This window comes from Bactrocera oleae, chromosome 2 (assembly GCF_042242935.1).
Source record: "Bactrocera oleae isolate idBacOlea1 chromosome 2, idBacOlea1, whole genome shotgun sequence".
NCBI lineage: Eukaryota > Metazoa > Arthropoda > Insecta > Diptera > Tephritidae > Bactrocera > Bactrocera oleae.
This window is the reverse complement of record NC_091536.1, coordinates 81,170,606-81,196,784: the sequence shown is the minus strand read 5'-3', so window position 1 is coordinate 81,196,784 and position 26,179 is coordinate 81,170,606. Positions and strand designations below refer to the sequence as shown.

General features: G+C 35.8%; 1 protein-coding gene across 11 annotated transcripts in view; it reads right to left on the bottom strand.

Moving 5' to 3' along the window:
• The window catches only part of heph (polypyrimidine tract-binding protein 1 heph), a 366,239-nt gene that overhangs the window by 66,205 nt on the left and 273,855 nt on the right, over window positions 1–26,179 (bottom strand). For all 11 annotated transcript variants that reach the window (XM_036370223.2, XM_036370225.2, XM_070105823.1 and 8 more), the window contains one exon: window positions 20,038–20,158. In XM_036370223.2, coding sequence (XP_036226116.1) covers window positions 20,038–20,158 — 121 coding nt within the window. The remainder of the gene's footprint in view (window positions 1–20,037; window positions 20,159–26,179) is intronic.

Here is a 26,179-nt window from a genome sequence, read left to right as displayed (position 1 = left end):
TAAACGGTGCCCCTTAATGTCACCCGACTTTAATACTAAAGAGTAATTTAGATTGCAAGATTTTCGTATTTTTTGACAGTAATCTGGCAACACTGTGCTGACAATAAATAATTTCTTGTAGTGTTTTGCTATATTGCCCATTTTCTGTACACTAAAGCAAGTTTTTGCCACTGTAGAACACACACACGCGCACAAATATACATACATGCATGATGAGGTGCGTGTGAGCGCGACAATGTTCACGAGCCTAAAAGCTGTTGTTGCGGTTTATTTTCCCAGCCACACACACACACAAACAACGTTACAAACATAAAGGTATGTAGAATGTATGTAGTATGTATGTGTGTACGCTTCAATCTACATTTGCTTAAATATACAACTGAATTAATTGTACTGGGCGCCAAAGTGGCAAAGAAAACAGCACTAGTGTGAAAAATAACAATAAAAAAAAAATAAATACAAATTTGAAAATAAAAAATGGCGATTCAAACAAAACTGTGTGGAGCCGCGGGCAGCAATCTCACACCCCAAAAAATGCTGACAGGCCAAATGGGTTTATCTTTATTACGTTGGGAATATTTGGACGCGTCGGCAGCTGTCGCCAAAAGCTACATTCGCGTTGCATTTAATGTTGGTTTATGTATGTATCTTTACTCATATGCACTATTATATATTATATATTGATAATATTACATTATTTATATGTTTATTGTTTTCGTTTACAAATATGTTTGAAAAACTGCTGCTCTACTCTGCAAGTAATGGTTTAATTTCGCACTGTGTGGTACTGTACTTTGCATTAACGTCTAAGAAAGGTACTTAACAGTTCATATTCCAAAAGCCGATAAAGATACAGATAAAAAATAATAGGGTTAAGTTATTCTTAAGAGGCAGATAAAATCGATTTATACATATTTGAATAGGTTATACCTTTAAAACCAACATACAAAAATTTTAAAACGATCTCTCGAGTAGTTTGGCGTTACTACCTTCTAAATCTGTAATAAATACAAGCAGCGCTATTAGTTTATCTTTTAGTTTATCGTTTTTTTCAAAACTACATTTTTTAAATTTGCTTAAGTGATTACTCAGACACCAGAGCTCCGATTGCTATAACATTTTTTCGCATGTACTATATATACAACAGAGAGAGCTCTGCTTATAATGGCCTGCCAGTTTTTTATATGAACAAAAACCGAATTTTGTCAGACCAAAAAGGACCGAAATTTTTTAAAAATCCTAATTTTTTAAATGCCGTTATTTTGTAAATTTTTGATTTTTTCGACAATAGATCATTTTACGGACAATATCTTCTGGTAGAGAATTTTCTTTTACGTTTCGGCGAAGGCTGAAATCTCTGCAACAGTGCAGTACTTTTGTTTTAGCGTCGTCGGTGAAATATATTAAAATTTGTTTTTTTTAAAACTTTACTGTGTATTTCTAAAATATATATTTAAAATATACGCTTACGCTTAAAATTATAAACTATAACAAAAAGAGACTGAAATAATTATGACTTGAAATTAGCTTTACAGCTAAACCACTTAAAATTCATAGCAGAAGAGTTAAAAAAAAATGCTATTAAAGACACACATCAAATTTAAATTTGATCTACGATTAACACCATTAACCCTTTAAGCAAACAAAAAAAAAAAATTTTAATTAAAAAAAACAAATTTAAACGCCAATCGCAATTATTAAGTTGAACTAATTTTTTTAAGCATCGGGTTACACAAGCGAACATTTAACTCGTCATTTTTTTCACATGAATGTATGTCTGTATGTAGACACATATTTTTTTATCCATAAATAATTGAAACTATTTTTTATTATATACATATATATGTATGTATGTATCCGTTTGCCTGTGTATTAATCAGATAGCCGTTTGCATGAAATTACTTGTTTACCCATACTCCCTCCACTCTGTGGCATTGTCTGCCGCCGTTGGCGACCCACTTTCTGCGAAATAAACCCCTCATCGCTACGCGAATCTCTCTTTCCACACAGCTTTCGCAATTCTGCTGCGAATTTTTAATTGAAAATACTGACTTTTCATATGAAATTCACTCGTCCAACACCCGCAAGGAATATAATTCATTAAATGCGCTCAACTGGTGGAAGAAAGCTTTACATTTGCACTTTACTAGTTCCTATTTGCTTTTTTTCAATTAATTTCTTGCTAATGTAGCGGTTATAGAACTCTATGTTGATAGCTTGAGTTTTATTGCGGGCTCAATTAAGTATGTTAAGTTAGCACGCTGTGTTGCTGTCTTCGATTCGCCACTGCTGTGCTCGTTACGTTCCAACTCTGCTGTTTTGTTGTCGTAAAAATTTTAGCATGTAACAGCAAAACAACATTAAATTTAGTTCATGCGAGACATATCGCTGAAGTACGATAACGGCTCATATCAACACAATCTTTTTTATTATGCCAGTTATTTTATTTATACCAGTTGCCTTTTCGATTCGACATACTTTTTATTTTCCAAGGGTTCAAGTACGGTTAAAAATTAGTTGGTACACTTTATGCTTCTTCAGAAATGATTTTGAAATTTTTGTCAAAACCTTAACTTACGGAACAGGGGAGAAACCGTTGTTATAAAAATAAATGTTAATTTTTTACTGTCATATAAACTTTAGCTGTGGGCATCACCCTATGAATATAAAATAAAATTTTTTGATTTTTTTCTTTTAAGAAATATTCATGCCAGAAAAGTGCTCCTATAACTACGGAACATTTTTTTTGTTGTTTTTTATACTTTCGCTAGTTACGCATTTGATTTAAAATTTCAATTCTATACCAAAAGTTACATTCCACAAAAATCGGAAGTGAAAGTTTAGCGAAAAATTCTATTGTACTGGAAAGTTAGGGGAAAAATGTGTGCGAATTCGAACGTAAAAAAAAAAAAACAAGAAAAAATTTTCAACTTCGGTTGCACCGCGGCTGTAATACCCTTCACAAATCCAAAATATTCCTTACAAGAACTTGACTTTGATTATTCAGTTTGTATGGCAGCTTTATGCTAAAGTGGTCCGATATCAGCGGTTCCGGCCAATGAGCAGCATCTTGGAGAGAAAAGAACGTGTGCAGATCGATATCTCAAAAACTGAAACCCTAGTTCGCATGTATGCAGGCAGACAGATAAATCGACTTAGCTCGTCACCCTGATCATTTAGATATATATTTTATAGGGTATCTGATATTTCCTTCTAGGGCATACTTAATATACACAAGTTCAGATTATAAATATGAAAAATATGTCGAAATGTGGGAGTTCGCAAGAATAATGAAAGGTGTTAAAAAGTTTACGAATGGTGAAAAATAACTGTTGTATAAGTTTTTTAATTGGCACACATGTTACGTAAGTACATATGTAGTTCAAGGCGACGCGGGGCATATTTTGAGCGCCGCTTTTTGGAAGGCCAGCACATATGCTAATATGTGGCAATTAAAGGGTGTTTTTTGGCAGAGGTTCAATATTCTGATTACTGTTAATAAAAATTTGTTTTAGTAAGGTCAAATGAATGTGACGAAAAAGAATTTGCTTTCATTAAAATTAAAATTGATAAAAAAAAGTTATTTAATTTTTATTTAAATATGTGTGCATAAAATTAAACGCAACGTGCAAAAAAAAAACCTAGAATTCGCAAGAGTGGCCAGTTGTCGTGAAAATAAAACTACGAGCGTGATGTGATAAACCATTTCGTAAATCTACTCGTGTTGTGCCTTTTACCCTCATTCGCTCATTCGCTGTGTGTAATTTCGTTTCGGATTCATTTCCGCTTTGAACTAATGAAAAAGTGTAATTTCCGATGTGACTAAAGGCAACTGCATCAGTGACCGATTACCAGCTGCAGCAAATAAAAAAAAAAAAAAAAAGCCAGAGATAGCATTTCAACAACGACGGTGTTTCATTTGCAAAACAGATTCATTTTACCGAGCGTTGATGACACTCAACTCGCTCCTAAATAACTGCAGGTCATTAATTTTTTCAAGCAAATTTGGAACGTTGACCTGCAGCGAACTGTAATTGGCGAAGTGTTGCAAGAACATGGAGTATGAACTTGCATTAAAGGCAGTGTTAACATAACGATGCAAAGTATGAGAATAATTTTGGTGAATCAATTGAACTGGAAAGACAGAGCGACTTTTTTCTTGCAACTCGCTTGGTTGTAAACTTGGCTCTCAGCTTTAAAGAATACGACTTAAAATGATTTGGACATAATATTTGTTATTAATTGTTACGGGGGAGCACTTCAGCGGGAGCGATTCCATCGATTGATCGATTTATATTATACTATTTTTAAGGAGCCAATTAGCTCAAAAATAGACAGTTTCAACATGTCTACAGTCACCACGGAAATATGGAGTATGATGTACAACAAGTGGAGAGACCCCAGTGAACAATAAATCCTGTAGAGCGATTCTGAAAATCTGCGTATCGCTTGGATGCGCTGTATCTACAGCTGCCTACTGCTCCAGCCGTCCTAGAGTTTTCAGAAAGTAGAGAAATTATAAAAAAAATTATTTCTATAAATTGAAATATGCTCCTTATAGCTTTCCAACTCCAAATGCATCGTGCAGTAATCACATGGATTGACCTCGACCACCTATGTTATTAGATCCGGCAGGCAGTTAATTAATACATGATGCTGAATAAATATTTTAATTGTAATCAATAATAACAAAAAAGGAAATGCAGCGAGAATAGACGTGGCGAGCTATCACGGCCGAGCGGGCAACAACAAAGCGTCGTGTGACCTCAGTTGGTAGGCGGTAGTTAATTTAATATTGCAAATTGGCAGTGCGGCGAGCGAGAGCACACTTCCGTTGCGGAACACTGTGTGTTGCTGTCGCTTTGTTTCAGTTAGCTCTGCATATATTTATATTAAATATTTGTTTATTTATTAATATACCAATGTAAATGTGTAACAATAAATTTGTAACACGCCCGGGAGTACAAAGCGCATAAGCGTTGCATGTATGCACGCGTGTGTGTGTGTGCTGACGATATGAATTTAAATTGTCATCATTAATTAACTTTACCATATGGAGAATAATGCGAAGCATATTGTAGATAATGCAACACTTCCATTTATACATACCTATGTATGTATGTATGTGTAAATGTATGTGTGTTGGTGTGCGGATACCTTTACAACGGTTTGTTTCCTTTCTTTGCATTTATCATTAATCATATATTTTCCCTATCATCATGCTTAACACTCTCAATATTTCCGCGTTTTTGTCTGTGATGTTTCAAGTAGTGATGTGTATCATATATCGATTAATTTATTACAACACCGATTGTATATATATCATAATGGAACAAAAAAATTATTTTCAAAGCTCTTTTGAGCCGCTTTGTTGGCTTGATTACAGAAATATTTTTGTTTGTGAAATTTTGAAGTGGAGATGTATGCCTACACTTGTGAGTTGAAAAAAATCGATTTTTTTTTATTATGTGTACATACGATGTATGTATCGGTCAGTATCAGTGATCGCTGGAATAAGATTTCCGATAATAATTTACATTTTTTAAGCTAGTCTAAAGTGTGAATTTTTTCACATAAAAGCACTTTCTATTGCGAAGTTGCCATTTTGCTAAAAATATAAATTTTCACTAATCTTTCGATTATCGGCTACGTTTAAAATATTTTTTTTTTGGGTTTAGGATAAATTTTAAGCAGAAAAATATTGCTCAACGCGCGGCACCTTTTTTCAAGGTCCGCCTAAGTATCGGCTATGGGAGTAAGGAAACACCAAACTTTTTCAAAATGCATCACCGATTATAAAATAACATTAACTTCTGCTAATGTACATAAATTATATTTATTTATAGAATAAAATGACACCAAAAAATTCTCAAAAAAACGCGTTTTTTCTGACTGGAATTAAAAATCTCTTAGCGACAAGTTGAAACTACTCTCGAAACTCTGTTGAGCGGCTCTGGATTCTTGGATTAAAAATATTAAATTTAAATTAAATAACTAACCGTTAAAACGTTACACCAAAAAATCGATTAATCGATAGTAGTAAAATTTCGCAGCTTTACATACCACTCTTTGCACTTCCTGTTGTTTCTGCAGCATCGTTTTCACTTTGCTTTGCGCGTATATGCAACATATTGTTGCATATCAACCATTAAAAGCTGCACTTTGTCATTCGCAGTATGCAGGAAGGCGGTCGGTCAGCTTGTGCTCGTTGATACTCAATTACGTTTTGTAAACTTTTCAATTTGTAATGCAACACAGACGGACAAGTGCAAAGCGTGGCAGCGAAGCAAAAAGAAAACAATTATGTATCTGTTTATTTGTAGCCACGACACACACACTGCCTCATAATCGATTAATTGAAAAGCACGCACACATACATGCGCGCGCAAGCACTCTCGCATGCAAATTCCAATAAGCAACAGTATAACGGTCAACAGCGTTGGCGCTGGCAATCTGCCATGATTCTCAGTCCCGGCCTGCTGCTGTTGTTGTTGCTGTTAGTTATTGCCCATTGTCGCTGCATCGCGCCGCGCCGCACACCATACCTCAATGAGCGCGCGCGTGGCATCCTTTGCCTTGCTGCTGCATCACTTCCTCTACTTATTAATAAATTACAATATTTTCCCATTTTTCCGTGCAACGGTGCGTATGATTGTTATTTAATAATAATAACTGCTTATACGCACACAATGACAGCACGCCACGCCATTAAGGCGCGTATGTGTGTCCGTGAGTATGGGTGTGTGCACTTCATTATCGCAAGCAAATTATGTAAGAGCTCGCTCCGGAAGTCGCTGTCGGAAATGAAACAGTAACTTGCGGCAAAAGTGGCTGCGCCTCATACACTCGCACTCACACACATGCACGCATGTAAATATGTTTATATGAATCAATAAGTGTAAGTAATAATTGTAAATGGGCTATTATTGTTTATTGTAAATTGTAAATGTGAATAAAAATTATTGATGAACGCTGTCCCATCCGTCAGCACTTTCATTTGCCACTCATTACATACATTTATGCATAACGGTTGAGTGCAAATAAGTGGCGTACAGCTTCAACCACAGTTATAGTAATTGCAGTAACGGCAACTCAAGGCACGCGGAGGTGAGTATGGCAAATTTAATATTAATTAAGTAGTTAGCCTAAAGCTATGCTACGATTCTTAAGAAGAAATTTTGTTCTGGAACTTAAATGTGCAAACATTTTACTAAAAATCTTAAGGAAACTTTTAATTAAACTATTGAAAATTATAAAAGCACATTTAAGGTAAACTAAATATATAACAACAGCAACAACCGCAAGATTTTCTTCTATACGTACATCTATATTTTGCGAAAACAGTTATATGTCGGAGCTTATTGACCTAAATTTAAAAAAAAAAAAAAAAAAATATTAAAAATTTAACTAACTGTGTTGATTTGCCTTTAAAATCGGATAAAAAAGTATTAACGCTGCTGAAAGCGCCCACCCTCATTGCTTGCTTTCACACACCATCCACAATAAACGTGTACATTTGCGGTAACAAAACAATCAACAGCAATAATTTGCAATGAGTGACAATAAAATTGCATTCCAGCATTAAAAATTTATTTCCACCACGATAGCTTGTATGCCAACTAAAGTTTCAATATGCTTTAATGACCAATTTGTCACTTGGCGCCTGTATATGTATATACAAAAGTTTGCGGAATGACTGCTATTCGTCGGTGCCTGCCAACAATTTTAAGCGAAGCCAATAATTTAGTCGCCTACAACTTGTTTCACATTCATCGCTCCAAGCCAGATAAACCCATATAATAAATAGTGGGGTACTCCTTTGATTCCAGTAAATGTGGATTTAACCAAATCAAATATAAGTGTCTGACGTACCAATTGTTGGTGGTCAGCACTCGGAACACCACTTAATCGCTTTCTACGTCAGAAAATTGTTGATTTGGTTGTAAAATGTACAGAAGTCATGACGAAGCTGCAATAATCGCGTGCGTAGAAAGGTCACTAAAATAATTGTTTTTGTTTTTTAAAATATACCTTTGTACGTTGGCGGCGGGTGTAATCATTGGTGTAGCTAACATATGCGCGTATTTATATAGTAAATTCTGTCAAAATCGATATTCCTAAATTACAGACGTCACAGTCAAAGTCACAGTTATCATACGTCAAAGTACACTTTACGAAACGTAGTGTCATACTTGTAGTTTGAATTGAAACACTTAAAGGTTCTGTTAAGTTTGCCTAGAAATTTCTAACACTCAGAAAGAAGCTTCGGATACCTCAGAAAATTTGTATATATTATATATGTATATCAGCGTGACGAGTTGAGTCGATTTAGCCATATACGATGTAAGCGAACTAGCTCCTTTTCTCCCCAGGAAGCGGCTCATTTCTCGGAACCATCGATATCAAACCATTATAGCAGATCAAAATTATGTTCCTGTATGGAAAGCTTTCTTCATTTCTTCATCTTCCCGGAAGTTTAGCATCACTGATTGTCCAAGACAAGAGTACAATCTCTTAATTTTTTTTTTTTAGTTCGGACCTCTATAACCTATATTTAGCTGTCATACAAACTGACCAATCAAAATTAAATTCTTGTATGAAAGCTGTTTTTTTGATTTGTGAACGCTATTTTAGCTTCGGAGCAATCGAAGTTAACTTTTTTCATTTTTAGATAATATTTCTGTTCGCTGTAGCTCTCTTTGACATTGTCACTAGTCACGTGTTTGTCACAATCACAAATAACTCTAGATTGCTTTTGCTTCCTGCCTTGCTTTTGTCATTATATTTATATAAACTCATATACTGGCTTTGTTAACTTCTTCTTTCCTAGATGTTTACTATTGCCACAAGCGCTGTCATTGCCATTAGTCATCGAAATAAGAATCACGGTAATTTTTCTTTGTTAGTTACTTTACCACTTTTGATACAAATAACGTTCAACATGTCTCCTCTGTACTGCCACTTGGCGATAGTATAACGTCACACTTTTAGTTTACATTTTTTAACACCGGCCAGTTGCACTCACATCGCCTAATCTATGTTGCATAGTGTAGCCATTAAACCCGCAATCGACCGATAAACAAACAATCAACACCCACACCACACAAATGGCAACAAACAAGCCAAAAGCAATAAATGACAACAAAATACTCAATAAACGCAAAGGTGAATAAAAAACTTAAAATAAAACAACAACAATACTATGTTCAGACTAAAGCTCGAGCTTAAACAACAATGTAAGAGAGTCAAATTTCTAACAATGCTGCTGCAATGTGCCAGCAACGCCACATTGAAAGGCAGCCGGATGACGGCGCCTAGCCGTATGCAATGAAATTCTACGAAATACGTACACATGTAACTTGTGGTGGCGTTGGCTGTGGCAATTGTGGTGGTGTCCGCTCGCCAGCATTCTTTTATTACATTTACGTGTTAGTGCAATGTGTCTGCCTGCCATGTTGACGTGTGGCATGTAAGTTGGCAAATAAATGTGTGTCGCACGTTCAATAGCTTGCATACACCTAGGCGCTAGGACTTGCACAGACGCCAGCAAAACATTCGAACAGTATGTTGTACTCTGTTACAATGTTATCGAAGCGCAACCACACATCAAATGCCAAACAAACATACAAACACAAACGAAGCGGCTACAGCAATGCTGGGGGTCGGTGGCAGGCACGGTGTCACGTCGCTGTCGGGTGTATGGGTGTGCGCATATGTATCGGTATTTGTATTTGTTTTTGTGTTTGTCAAATGTCGGCGCCTAAGCAGACTGCTGGTGAAATACAAATACTGTTGCACAGACGACGTCAGACGACACTTGCCTCAAAATCGCATCGAAACAATCTATTGTTACAGCCAACTTTTACGAGCCTCGACACGTCCGCTCAAATACATTGTTGCGGCTTTGGCGCAAGACACACGCGACAGCGGAAAAGGCGAACAATACGCTGACCAAGCGACAGCTTTTGCTAATTTTCTTGGTGTGACCCCCGACATGTGACATGCTGTTTTTTTTTTTTTTTGTTTTTTTTTCTACACTTTTTCGTTTTCTTCACTTGTGCTCCACCAACCAGGTGATGTTGGCGCAGTTACAGCGTTGGCTTTCTGCTAAAAATTCCATTGGGGGTTTGTGTGAAGGCCTATGTACACATAATTCTATTTATTTATTAGCACGATGTCCTTGTGTGTGTGTGTATATGTGTCCGTCTGCCGTCAGCTTTGCTGTTTTTCTAGTCAAGTTAGTAAATAAATATGTGCGTTTCTGTTCATGCCACACAATAAAAATGTCCTTACACGTTTATTTAGCAATTTCGTTTGTTGTTGTTATTTTTCCTTTCATCTGCTCTTTCACCTTGCCTAGTCTTCCTATTCATTGTTATTGTATTCTGTCGCTTCTTTTCACAATTTCTTTTTTATTTTTATTGCAATCTATTCTTATTTGATTTTTTGCCGTTGTTGTTGACCAAACCAATACAGACGCCTAAGTAGTCCTGGCATTGCCGTCACGCACACACATATATACGAGTATATATATACTTTTTTCTTGTAAACAAACAACAGTGTGTATGTGTGTGTGTGTGTGTGTGTGGCGTCTACAAATATTAGATTTAGTTGTTTTGTTGTTTTTGTTACCGATTTTTTTCAAGACAAGAGTACAATCTCTTTTTTTGTTATTTTCGTTTATTTTTCTTCTTTTCTTTTATTTTGGTTTAATTTCTTGTGAAGTGATTTAAGCCGTGTCGCACGTGTGAATTTGTTATTTTTGCGTTAATTTCGCTTTTATTTATTTATTGCGTAATGAAAGTGAATGGCGGAAGAGAGGTGAACACACCCGTGAGTACTTTTAATGTTCTCGATGTAGTGAAAATCAAAAATCGGAAGTCGTAAATGTGAGTTATAAAGCAAAAAGGGTTTAAGTAAGTGATGAGAAAACTATGAAGGTTTATTTTTTTGGCTTAATACTAAGAATGACCTTGCCACGCTCTAGAAATATGAGTTTATTTTTTTCAATATTCTTACACAAGGTTTTATTTACAGGGTATATTTAGTTTGCCATGAACCTTATAAAATACATACTTATACATAAATAATCAGCGCGACGAGCTGAATCGATTTAGCCATGTCCGCCTGTTTAGATCGAATCAGGATAGATATAGGATATAGCTGTCATACAAACTAAGTAAAACTTTATTATTTCACAATTAGGCGTAGATTATTGTTCAAGGGAAAACTACAATCATATAGCTATAATTTAAACTGTCCGATCAAAATTAAGATACAAATCTTCATAAAAGACATTTTTTCTTTATTAAGTAACCTTAATTCGACTCGGAGGCTGTTTATGTCAAACAACATTGCTAGAAAGCACTTAAAAACATTTTCCGTTGAATGCAAACCGCTGCATAATGGTTTCATCCAAAGCACAAAATAAAAGATTTCATGTCAAAAAAAGTAACGAAAAAGAAATAAAATTGTTTCTCAAAAGTACAAATTCTTAATGACAAACAATTTTTTTCTGGAAATCTAACGAGACTTTCTAAAAATATCATTCATATTGTGTTCACTTATTAATTTTCTTAAGTTCATTTGAACGGAGAGCGGAGATCAAGTTCAAATTGGTGAGGAGATTTATTACGCTTACGAATTTAAATTATTTTTAAGGGATTTTGAAGTTAAAGATATTTATTTTATGTTACAAAATGAACAAAAACTAAATTTTGTTGTACTTATTTTTAAGTAGCGACTTTAGTTTACCCTGTATTTTATGCATTTTATGCGCGTCTTTAATATGTTTACATAAAGTTTTAGTTGTGTACCCCTCCGATTCCTCCATTCATTTCATTTTCAGTGTATTTTTGAATGCCTAAATGTAATAAAATAGTTAAGTGTAGCTGCCAAAATTTGCCTATTTGTTCATAAGCTGCAATATACTCACGTGATCTCTTTCATTTAAAGTCAAATTTTCCCTGTTGTTGTGCTGTATTTTTGTGTTTTACAATATTCCTGATATAGCTGACCATATAACGAAAATTGATAAAGATTTAGTACGCAGAGCCTCAACTTTGCTGCAAGCCACACCTTCGGCTTATAAGACTAATTCAGCAAAATTTAGAGACTATGTCCTTAAAACCACACAGGAGCTGGTTGGCAAATAACCCTGGCTGTAATTCCCTTCATCGGTGCATAAAATTTTACTTCATGATTTCGATGTTAGAAAACATTCTTTGCTTCCGATTGGAGAGCTTTCAGAAGAAGCTGGCAGACAAGGATTAAACTTGTAAAAAGGTTCTCATTACAACATACACGGAAAATTTCACATGTCGCTTCAAATACTGATTTAATGAACAGATTGCTTTTAAGCTCTGAAATCTTTATTACTGAGCAACGAGAACTTGCTTATAACCACAAACCAACGTTACTAAAATCAACTATAGATTTACTATAAATAAATATCTTGAAATAATTAAGAGAGATTTGATTCCTTGCCACGAAAAAGAAAAGTTAAATATTCTACATACAAACTATTTGAATAAAAAAAAAATTAAAATTAACCGACTTCATTTTGGTTTAATTAAAACTTGTGTGGCTCCATAAATACATTGTTCGAAGAAATGAAGCATAGCAGTTATATGGTACATTAGAAACCGTTACATTTTCGAAAATGCGAAAAGCTTGAATTTCTTTCGATACAAGCAAAAATGAATCTGCGCCGGCGGCGATTTAGTACAAGGTAAACAAACCTGTTACTTCGTTGTTTCATGCAAATTTAATGCTGCCGCTTGAGCCAAACGCGCACTAACACTCGTGTAATTCAACGGAAAATGCATGTGAACAGAAAATTTCCAACGTGTTTCGCAAGTAATTTGCAAACAAACCAGCAACCGTACGTGTACACCGCAAAACGAAGCGTGCAAAACAAAACAAAGAGCAAACGAGTAGAAGAAGAGGAAGCATAGAACCAGAAAAAATTAATACAACAACGCTGAACAACACAACATTCTTTCATTGCGCAGCGGTGAAATGAAAATGCCCGCTGGCGGCTACACTAGCAACAACGACAACAACAGCGACTTGTATAAGAGCGGTGGAGCCTCATCAGCAGCAAAGCAGCGGCGTCAGTCAGTGTAACCGCAATTTTTTTTACTGTTCATGACACACTCATACAGAAACACACGCACACTTGTGCATGTAGCGCTCAAGGGCAGGAGTGCTAAATATTGGCGTTGTTTGCGTGTGTGTGTGTGTGAAAGCTTTTCAGATGCCACTACAATTTTCGGCATTATGTTCGCCGCTCCAATATGCGCATACAAACACATCTGCATGGGTGTGTGTGAAGCGAACTTTTGCTGCCAAAGTCGTGGCACACCTGCAGCTTGTTTGCATTTCCTTACTCTCCACCAACCAAACCACATTGACGCTGTTGCCGGCGGCCATACCAACTAAGCAACCAACCAAGCAACCGACCGAACAACCATCCGACCAACCAACAGAGCTACCGTGCGAGTGTGCCATCATTCAACCATTCAACCAACTAACCACCACACATCATCGTTTTGCGGTTAAATCGAACAGCAACGAGTGACTAAACACAACAACACCAACAGTACGCCAGCCATGGCATACAACAAATGTGAATGCGCGTATAACGGTAAAGCGTGTTGTTTTGTTGCTTTTTAATTAATAGAAAAGTCTTTTGTAAAGTAATAAATAAATATTATGTTTTCAGCGGGCGGTAGCTGTGGCTGCCAAAGAAAACAAACAAAAGGTGGCAGCGCAAAAAGCGAAAAAGCAGAATAAAACAAGCGCAAAAATGCGAAAAAAAATTTAACCAAAAATAGAAATTGCTACTTCTAACGCACGCTTAACGAGCTGTCGAAACTTTGCGATGGGATTTAAGGTCAGGTCAGAGGTCAGGTGGTTGCATTTAAATTAGCATATACTTAGTAGTGCGTGCAGATTATATTATACAAAATAATATTTTTCCACAAAAAAAAAACTAAAGAAGAATTTAATATTCAGCCATTTTGTGACGAATATTGTACATTTTTGAAATGCTATAATATTTTTAAAGCCGATTGATAGAAATTTACGTTTTTTTCGCAAGTAAAAATGAAAATTTAACTTAGAAAAAAATTATAGAAACCTAATCGCATAATATTAGTGGATTATAAAGATTTGTAGCTTTTTTCCGGTATGAAAAATAAATGGAAATATATTTTGTCAACTATTAGCAAGTCTTCGACAAAAAATTTCCAAAAAATCTAGCAAACATGTAGGCGCGTAATATAAAACCAAGAGTGCTTAAACACGAAATAAAATTACTATAGGGAATTCGGCAGTAAAAATAGTGAAAACTGTCAAAGGCAATGTGAGCTCGAAGTTTTTACTGCAAAATTACAATAATCTCTGCAAAATTTTGTGAAAATATTTTAGAAAATATAACATTTTTTCATAAAAGGACTTGATATTGATCGTTTAGTTTGTATGGCAGCTTTATACACTTCTATTGGGTGCTGGGTCACAACGGCATCGATGGCAATGAGAGAGTGGACAAAACCGGTTTATGCGTGGCTTACGATCCTACCAGACTAACCTAATATAACCTGACATAACCTATATGTTATATTCGCCGGTTCTTGGGGAGAAAAGGACTTAGGCACTAGTTCGGGTATAAGTAGACATAGCAAAATCGGAATAGCTCAACACGCTGATCATTTATTGTACATATATTTACATATATACTTTTTAAAGTCTCCAACATTTTTGTGTGAGTTTTAAAAACTATGTGGCAAACTTAATACACCCAGAATGATGGATTCTTTATGATCACATAAACCAACAGAAGTGAAAAACAAAAATAAAGCTCCTTTTTTATCCAGGACTTTTCTTTACTTTGTCGAGTCTTTTTTTTCTAAATAAGAAATTTTAAAACTTAATTTTTTGTTGGTTCGTACGATACAGAGTTATTAAATAAAAAAATTTTTTAAATTCCAAGTAAATCGAGTAATTATAATTTGAGATATAGTGACGACAGCATCGTACGTAAATCGTTAAATCGTATATGTAGTTTCGAAAAAAAAAACGCGTTTCATGTTTTCAGTTAAAACTATGCCGGCCAGGTTGTCCGCCGCTATAATTTTGAAAATAATTTGAATTTCCAAAAATAATTTGAATTTTCAAAAATAATTTGAATTTTCAAAAATAATTTGAATTTTCAAAAATAATTTGAATTTCAAAAAATAATTTGAATTTTCAAAAATAATTTTCGTGAGATATTTTGAAATATCTAAACTAGCGAAATATGAAAAAACGAAATTTTTGGATTTTTTAAAAATTCTAGACTACAATACCCCTTAAGGGAAGCCTGGAAACGAACATGATCGTATCGAAACTAATTCATACTAAGTCATATCTGCAACATTCTCAAGTGATATCCACAAGGAACCAACTGCTTGGTTATAAATATATTCTTAAATAAAAGTATACTTAATGAATACAAAATAGAACTTATAAAATCAAAGTTTTTTATATACGCTAAAATTTTAAGTAAACAAATTAAATGATGCGTATAACTGCAAGTCAATTGTGCGTAATAAAAATGAGAATCTAATTCGATACCAAAATACACACGAATTTTATTTCATTCTCAGCATTACACTTTTCATTTAACAATAAACAAAAGTGAAAACCAGTGAAGGCCAACACCAATTGCCTTCGACTAAAGACAACTCAGCGCTATAAGCTCCATGCAGGCACAATTACCGCCGACGAATATTACGACTGCTATTTATTGCGCCAACTATATCTTTTATTAACGTAGTTATAATTAATTATTATTCGCAGAACTTTTTTTCCAACGGATATTAAATTCTACACTACAACACATGTTGTTTGCATGCGCGAATGTCGTAATGACGGCGAGCACCGCAGTGCGCTTTATTAATTGCCGTTAATTACACCCCCAAGAAATATATTTTCATTCATTAAACTCCGCTCAATAAGCTTATTTCACAATAATATGCAACAATAAACAAACAAATAATAAAAACAGTACTAAATATTCAATATTCTGCACAGCGTGGCCACATAATGGTCAACTACCAGCGACATGCAGACATATGCAAAGCTGCTGAGTGCCACATGCTACATGCCACACGCCGCCCACTATCAGAGTTAATGCACAAATGTATAAATAAAATGCTCGTTGTCGCAACACTGTACAGGACATTGCCATTGCGCATCGGCGAAGTATGCGCACAAACACACATTCATGCATACATGCACAAATACATATATATGTATGCATGAGTGCATGTGCGTTTAAGTGTAGGTGGGCGCATAACCTATCACCTGCCCCCAGCAGCAATAACAAGCGCTTGTAAACAAGGCCAATAAACACAGGTCAACACGCGCACAAACAACAACAAGCAGGCTTATGACGAACCGGAAAGCTGGCTGGACGCCTGACAGGCTGCCGGCTGTGGAAACACGTTAGCTGCCAATTCAGTTATCAGCGCGCGTAAAATAATTACAGTTAAAATGCTGTAGTGTGCTTTAAAGCGATTTCACTTTTCAGCGCAAAACTCCAGCAGGCGGCCGATCAACATCCGCGAGCTCAATGCTGTAAAGTTCACACCCCACTTTTATACGATTATGCACCGGCTTTGGTGTAGTGTTGACGGCCGCTTCGCTTGCTCTACTGCAGTTGTTGTTGCTGTTGGTCAGTGACATTGCAAGCAAGCGGCTATCATCGATGCGTTTTATTGGTGGCAAGCAGTTCTATTAAGGCTGTTAACAGCTTCAGCGCAACGGTAGTGAGTATTTATTAGTTGTTGTTGCTGTGTTCATAGTTGAAAGCTCTTTGATTTACAGTGGTCTACTCAGTGCTTGTTTGTAAGTGCTTAAGTGGCGTCCAACGATTTATGGATTACTGATTCTTACCTTCACTTTAAATGACTCGAACTATAGTACCTTTGCATTGTATTTATCAGAAAAGGGTACCAGAAGATCTTTAACTTGATTTTGCTCCGTCGGTCAGTTTGTATGACAGCTATTAACTATAGTAATCTGATATCAGAAGTTCTGACCAATAAGTAACTTCTTGGCGAGAAAAGTGTACAAAATTTTAGATCGATATCTCAAAAACTGTGGGACTAGTTCGCACATATACAAACAGATGAGCAGACGCACTTGACTAAATCGATTCAGTTTACCATACTGATCATTTAAATATATATAATATATTGACACGTTTCTTTTTGAGTGTTTCGAACTTTGTGTCAAACTTTGTGTACATTGAGTTCAGGGTATTAAAATGAAGACAATCGGACTACAAATACAGTTATTTGTAAATACTGGACTACAGCGCCACCTTGCGGATAATTTAATTTAATTTTCGGCACAGTGCACTAGCGAATTATTTTATGGCTTCGAAATAACTAAGGCAGTAACTTCTCTCGTTTAACAGCTATATATGCTATATCCATATGCAAAAGTACAAGTATCTAAATATTTAAAATTTTCTTTCTAACCTTTTAAGAGACGAACAACCGGCCATTTTCGCCAACCATACTCATAATTTGATCGTATTCAAAACTAGTTTTAAATTCAATTAAATACATAACTACATTATCATTATCATGTGCACTATATATTATATATGTGCATGTATATATCATATTATACACAGTGGCAAGCAGCCTTAACAGATGATATCATATAAATTGTTGTTATCAAATTTTGTTTGCTATGCCATTCACTGTTTTTGTTGTTGCATGTAAGCTGTGGTGTGAATAAATTTTTGCGGCTATGTTCATGTTTATTATTATTATTTTAATTTTAGAGTAAGCAACTAAACGCCGCACATTGTGGCAACAGCGGTGAGTACAAACCAAGCCACAAAACGCAATGAGCGACGAGCGATATAATGACAGCAGCAACAATCAAATCGAGTAACCGAAAAACATTGCGAACAAAGTAAAGGGGGCGCGCGCTGTGAATTCGGCTACAAAATGAATAGCTGCGTACGTGTGACGTGGCGTATGAGTAATTTTATGATTTGTTACACCCGGCAACACGTACAGCCGTTCGCCGCATATCTGAGTGCCACAACTGCGACACATGCAAGCGTACATACGCTTGAGCCGGTGATTATCTGCTGTTTGTTTGTTGAGGTTAATTAATGCGTTGTAAGCGAATTGCGTTTGCGTTCTGGCAGCTTTTATAGGCCAAAACCGAGCATCAATGGATCAGCACAACAGCCAAAGCAGCCGAGAGCAAACAATGCGGCCATAGAAAATGCGCTGGTTGAATTTCGGGTGTAATTAGCTCGTTTATTAGTGGCACAAATACATTCTTATTACACACGGGTCGAGGCAGTGGCTGGCGGGTGGTAGGAGCGCAGGCGTGCGTTTGTTTTAGTTATCTGTTTTTAAGTGTGCGTATGTGTTGTGCCAGAAATTGCGGTCGATGTGTGTTGCGGTAGTGATTTGTGTGTATATCACCATTTTCTAATGGCAAATGTTGATCAGGCGAGTCTAAAGGTCGCGCTATAAAATTGTATGGCGCTAGTTAATGACCGTTGAGTCGATGAATGGTGACAAAAGAGTGTTACAATTCGGCATTTTATTTCTATTATATGGCAAAGTCAATATTTATTTTCTTTTGTAGCTTTGGAGGTTCAATTGCTGTGGAGCGCCGCTCAACTAAATTTCTAATCCAGTGTGGATGACTCTCTATCATATTAATATAAACGTATTTAGTTTTAATTAAAATTAGGATTACAAATTGAATAGTGAAAATTATATATTTTAATTTAATAGTTAAAATTTAATTTTTAATTTCAACACCAGAATTAAAAATTGATAAAATAAAATATAAATCGTTCGAATGTGTGTAAGTTTGCCGACCAGTGCTCTAGAGAAGATGATAGTTCTGTGCGAGATAATAGAAAATATAAATTCCAAAAGAATTGCTATTTTGAAATTTCCAATTCCATGGTTGAAATTTTTTTTATTCTTCAATCCAAATTAAATTTATTTTTAATTTTTAAACAGGTCCTTGAGATTAAATTTTTTTTTATATTTCAATCCGAAAAATGTGGGTTAAAAATTTTAAAGTTATTTTTAATTAAGATTTTTTAATTAGAAAAAAAAACTATTCAAATGTTAATTCATTAATAATTTTTATGCATTATTGGCAACGCTGGGCATAATTTCATAATTTTTAATAAAATTTAGTTGTATATCATTGCACATCGAAATATGCTACCTGTTAATGATATGGCAGCTATTCCGCCATGGGAAAATTTCAAAAATCCATTTAATCTTAAGTAAACATTATTGTTATAATTACTAACAAATTTTTTTGATACAAAAATTTAGATTTTCCAGATATATGGTTTTTTTTTTACATGCACTACATTAAATTAAAACAATAAAAAAGCTTTCTACACAGGAAATCCGCAAATAAAAAAGTTATCAGTAAGCACAATAATAAAAAGACAAAATTGCTGTATTGTAATCGAGCAATGACCTCACCATAAGCGGTAATCGTAAAAAAATTTGCTAAAGTAATTATTTTCTAAATTTCAAATCATTTATAATTTTTCCCCTCTCATTCCGGTAAATTTATTTCGCTATATTCGCCAAATTTACCAAACGGTAAAAAGCGCACAAGTGCACTTTGCACTTCAAATTAGAGTAGCTGCGGCAAGTGTGGCAAGGTTAATTGTTCGCACGTGCAATAGTAAAAAGGCAACAAAAAAGTTGTACAAAGTCTTAGCTGCCAGCAAGTTAATACAAAGCAACACGAAACCCACGTCGAGTAGTTAAAGAAACCCTCGAAATATTATAGAGTTAATACGCATGGTTAGAGGGGGGCAGCAAGTGAGCGGCGGCAATTTAAGCCAATCATTACCGGCGTATTATTATGCAGGTGAGTAAGTAATAGTTGTTAAAAGCAGTGCTTAAATAATAATAGTAGCATTCGAATTAGCGCATAGCATAAACGGTAATAATGTAACTTAACAAAACTTACCAACTCCACCAAGAACGGTGCTTGGCTCCAATTTGGCTTTCTTTGTGGCTAAATCCTGATTATTATTGTCAGAAGCGGGCGCCATAACTGCTGCTTGACTTAAAAGTTCGTCGCTTCCTCGCTGTTTTAATTGTGATTGTGGTTGTAGTTGTTGTTGGTGTTTTTTTTTTTGTTTTTTAACAAAGTAGCAGTGGCACGAGCACGGAAATGGAAAGAAACAGAGACAACAAGAGAGCGCAATAAGTATTTGGTGAGAATAAAAATATATGTATATATATGTGCTTACAACGTAATATATATATTATATGTATGTATACAGTTAGGTGTGTTTAAACGTAAATATTTGATATTTATATGTAAGTGAGTAAATAAATTACGCAGATGTTTTTGCTTTGAGCTAATATTAAGAGAGTAAGTGAATAGGAGATTAAAAGTGCCGGAGTAAGTTTGTACGTTTTTCAGCTTAGCGGAGTGCGCGGCGTGCACGTTAGCAAGCTGCTGGTTGGCAATGAGAGGAGCAGAAGGGATGGAGTGTAAAAGGCATAAGTAAACAGTGCGCTGGGAGCAGCGGAAAACGTACTTTGCTAAAACAAATAGAATGAAGGAAATTACAGTTTGGTGCTGCGTGGCAAAAAAGTGCCGTTGTAAAGTGCTGCGGGGGGTAGCGAGTGGCTGAGGAGAACATTTAGACGAAATAGCAGCGGAAACGAAAGTATTGGCCATTACAGTTGTATTGTCGTATGACGCGGCACAGCGAGAAATGTGGCCGTAAAACTGGCTCCTGGGCATATGCCTCAGTTTTCTTTTGAAACTTGCAGTAAAAAGCGGTAATGACGATGTTTAGTAGTAATTACAACTCCTTTGTAACTAATGGCTTAGAGCAAGTTTTGAAAAAAAAAATTTCGTGCGTTTTTTTTTTTTTTTAATTTTATGTTTACAAATTCTAATTGTTATTTCTACTCCACATTTGGTGAACGTTTTTTTAAAAACAAATAATTCTTTTATGCTAAAAATATTATAAAAATTTGTAAGTTTATGAAATATTTTTATGTTATCTTACTACAACAGTTTTAACTTTATAAACTTCGTATCTAAAATGAAATGTAACTTAGCTTTAACAAGTTTTGAGGGAATATATAAACTTGCTTCAAGTTTGATACAAGGTATTTGAATACCTCTTAATTTTAGAAATCCTCATGAGTTTTGTAGAAAATCACGATACTTTTATACGACCTCGGCTCCAAAGAAGATATAGTTTTAGCAGAATCAGTAAAAATTGAAAAAAAAATCAAATTTCTTTTAGTAAAAATCAAACCAAGACCGCGTGATTTAATCCACCATGAAATAGCTTTTGCACACATACAAACAAGTAAAGCAAAAAATTAGATGAAAATATGGCACAAAAGTCAAAACTTCGATACATTTCGATTTGGCGAAACCAAAAACACGTTTAGACGCATACCTGTCCAACCACACACACACGTAAATAACACACTTTGTTTGCCTTCATGCTTATGGCTCTGTATTAGCATTCAGACGCGCGCGCTTTCGCCACTAAATAAACACACAATGGAAATCAAGTCAATAAGCAAACACGGACATACGCGTAGCCAATTGCATACTCAGACAAACACACACAAAGAACTCCCTAGACACCACCAGTTTACTCATTGCCAGTATCGAATAAACAAACAACAAAAGCCGCAAATTGAAAAGGGTAATTTTGTGTGAAGTACTTTTTCACGTCATTTTCTCCTCAATGTGCTCGTTCGACTTTCAGGACGTTCAGCTATCTATCTATGTGCGCATAAATTTTTCATGTATATATGTATGTGATGTGGTAAGTGGAATGGAATCACCGTTGCCACAGCGCAGCTTCGGCTGATACATATTGCCTAGACTCGCGCCCACGCCTCAAAGTATGCTACACTAGTAGCGCAACTCAGCAGTGGAGGAGGCAAATGAGCAGAAATTCGTGCAGCGCCTCACAGCCAGCGCTGTGGCATGCAAGTTAGGTGGTTTGCTGCTTGACTGGTTGGTTGACTTTATGTGACAAAAAGCAATGACTGGATAGTCGCTCGTCCGATCAAAGGTGGCATCACCAAAAAAAACAACAACTATAAAGAATGCAAGAAAACGTGTAATTTGAGTGTTAATAAAATGGCAGATAAAAACCACAAACAAAAAAAAAAAAGGATGGTCAGAGGACGGCAAGCAAAAACGAAAATACACGAAAGAGCAGCAGCGGAAATAATTCAACTGGTTGACGTCTAATGAGCTGTGCTCGTCCAGTTGGTGTTTAAAATTTTGTTGAGAAATTTGTTAAGCCAATTAAAAATAAGTCAGATTAAACAGTTGAACATGATTAAAAAGTTTTGTGCTGAAAAATAGGAGAGAAAAGTACTAATATTTGCTGTGAAAGCTTCTATGCCACATATGCCACCTCTGAGCAAATTGGACTAGGCTAGTACACTACCTTGCGCCATGGTACTACATGCCGAGCTATTTAGTATATACGACTAACGGCAGGCTAAGTGCTAGAATAATCCTACAAAGCACAAACATTCCACTAATCAAATATTTAAGACACTTTTAAGCATATTAAATGTACATTTTATGTTGGTCATGGCGGCGCAGCAAATCCAAGCCTCGAACACGTATGGCGGAGTAGAAAAAAGCAAATGTCTTTGCGACTTAGCAGCGAAATATATTTTCATTGGACGTTTTCGCATACATATACGCACACGTGTGTATGAAGAGAGCTACAGCAGTGTCTACACTTTAATATTTGTTTAATTGCATGCGACCCAAATTGCCCGGCCCACTGCCTGTAGCAACTTGAAAACGCAAACTGGGTTATTCTTCATGAAGACGCGCCTACTATGCAGCCAAATGCTTACATCACTTACGTCAGCCAGTTGGCACACAAAGCACAAATGCACACGTATACAGAAAAAACAAAAATTCATATGAAAACAGACACACAAACATATACATATACTATGTGTATATGTATGTGATATATGCACGACTTAGACAAATATGAAAGTAGTTGCCTACTTTTAGGCATACAGCCCTAAGTGCTCTTTAGCTATGACTAGCTAAAAACTGCAACTAATTTCGCGCACTCAACTAAGTATAACGGTAAATGGCAAAAACTTGGCCACTGTAGTGCAATAAACTTGGAAATAACTGTGAAAGTGAGCTATGCAGCTGACGGCCGCTTGTTGCAGGGGTGCGACTAGCTGCGCCTAAAATACGACACATATTTGGGTTGTTAAAAACTAGGCGTAGTTAGAAAGTGTGCGACGCTGCGCAACTTTGCTTTTAAGACAGCAAAATACTAAGCGAGACTTTCTAATTAAATTTGCATTTATAATTACAATTTTCATTATAACTTTAAACATTGTCTTAATATATATAATATTAAAAAATATATATAAACTCTTCATATCTTTGGTCTTATCATTATCTAACTTAAAAAATATATTACTCTCGTTTTCCACTTCGGCTGCGTACTTGTTGCTTTTTTGTAGACGCTTGTGCTGCGCAAACTTGACAAGCAAGTTTCATGTTCGCAACTCGGACATATTTTTCGCCTAATGAGTACAACCGAGTACATCTGAGTTTTACCGTTACATTTACTTCTACTTTTGCATTTATGCTTGTTAATTTTCTTTTTTAACTTGCTGCCACAGCGCGTTGTTAAGCACTGCTTGTTCGCTTGCAGGCAATATGTTAGCGCGCCTGATAGTATGCTACGTACCGAAAGCTTGCGGGTGTGGCAAAAACACGAGCAGCGAGATAGAGTTTAGAAAAAGGTTTGTTTGGCATGTGGAAAAGTTGAGAAAGTGGTTTGCGCTTCCTTGAAAAAGTACACATTAAGTTTTTGTTGCTGTCCGCACACAAAAACCACGAAAGTACTTGATTAGAGTAGAGTCGCTACACTGCGCAGGTGAGTCAAGCAACAGAAGCAAAAAACAGTGCATACAAAAGTCAACGGTAGATTAGGAAAATATGAAAAAATCATACAGCAACAAAGAAAACCAGCACAAATAAGCTGAAAAGTTGAAAACACTGCTAGAGCGGAAAATTCCACTCAGCAACTGTAAAATAAAAACAATTTGCTTCCTCTTTCACTCACGGCCGAGCAGCCAAGGTTGACTCACTGCACAAAACAAAAACAAGCAATAAAAGAATGTTGCGAATGTGGGTGCGGCGAGCGGAAAGCGGAAAAGAATAAAAAACAAAATGCAGACACATGTTTAAAGTGGCCTAAAAGTATGCTTTAAATTTGTGAAGTGACCACAGCGCAACCGGCGCGCAACTAGCCAGCGGATGAACGGATGAAAACAAAGTTGCGCAATGCCCCAGAGTGTCGCAACATGTGCACGAAATGCAGCGAAATTGAGAAGCGGCACCGTGCAGCACCCGCGCCAGCGCCACCGCTTGCACGCCATGTTGCAATATTGCTGTGTGTGTGTTTGTGTGTTTATGCTTGCAGTCACACGAATGAGCAAACTCATTCGCAAGCAATTTATCGCAGCTGCACGGCGCAAAGGCAACAACAGCAACCCGAATACGAAAAAAGAAAATTAAAGTTAACTACAACAGCAACAAAAGCACATAGTGTAGCAGGCAGTAGAGACGAACGTGTGTGGGCGATTGTTAGTGCAGTTCGTTGGCTTCACAAGTGAGTTGTTGGTTAGTTACACAACCACACATCCATAAACACACACACACACACGCACAGCAACATTTCCGCCAGCACGCCGAGTCGAACCTGCATTTTTCTCCCACATTTGCGCTTTGAAGTGCACAGTCGAGCACCATTCTCGCCGCAGTGTTGCACATACATATATCTATATATATTTATATATATATATATATGTGTGTGTGTGCGTGGGTGCCTGCATGTTGACTGACACTCACCACCACCACCACATAAGCGGCCGCATTTGTATGAATTTATGACAGCGTATGAATATTAAAATCGAATATGTTGCTGTCGATTAAAGGCTTTTCGTCAACGTAACAAAACAACAACAACAACAACAATCCAGCAAGCAAGTAGACAAACAACAAGTCGTCGCTTGCGTCTGTGCCTACAAAGCGCTACAGCACACATGATATGTGTAAAAATCTGTTTGCCTGTATCGTAGGCAGTTGTTTGGATAAAAATATATACTTTTTCCTTTGCGGATATGAGTCAACGTTTCCATTACTTTGCACATACATTATCTGTGGCGCACTGTTGCATTTCACTCCACGATTCCTTTTCGATTTTTCGCTCAATTGTTTTTGCTTTGCTGTGTGTTTGATAGCTGGCAGCGCATTGGCGAGCGATGAGTGACGTTGATAAAGTCAACAGCACTTTTTTACATTGTTGCAGTTATTGTTGTCTTTTAGTACGAGAAATATATAGGCTGCAGCGGCGTAATACAACTAAAAAGCGCTATTTGTATGAAAATTACAAAAATGAAAAGTTGATTATGGAGATAGCGTGCGCTTTGTGGTCATTTTTTGCTTCGAAAGCTTTCCAAAATATTGAAATATTTTTAAATAAATATTTTACTTAAGCAAGTTTTTCAAAACTTGATATTAAACTTTTAATACTCTTCTATATATACTTTCGATTTATCAGAAAGAGAGATGTAAAACCAAGTGGCCACAATGTCAAAATTATTTTTGGGCTCTTGAAAATACTAATTTTCTATAAGAAAAATTGCTTATTGAGAAAACTGATTCCGAAAATTGGTCTAGTAGACTCCACTTTGTATCAAAAAGTCAATATATAATACTTTTTAATAAAGCCCTTTCCCTTTTTGAGGACTCTTTGCGCTCTAAATACTTAAATGAAGAAAAATCACTCTTTAGTTTGTTCAACCTCTTTAAGTGTTATATCCACTTGCAGGTCACCAAAAAAAAAAAAACAAATTTTTTATAATTTTTTTTACAAAAAAAAAAAAACAAATTTTTAATAATTTTTTTTTTTTTAAATAAACAAATTTTTAATTAATTTTTTTTTTTTAAGATGTATTTTATTTAATAAGTAAATATACAATAGTATATTTTCAAAATTTAATGCACCTTAATTGTCGGCAATTCATTTTGAAAAATGAAGAAAAAAAGATGTTAGCGT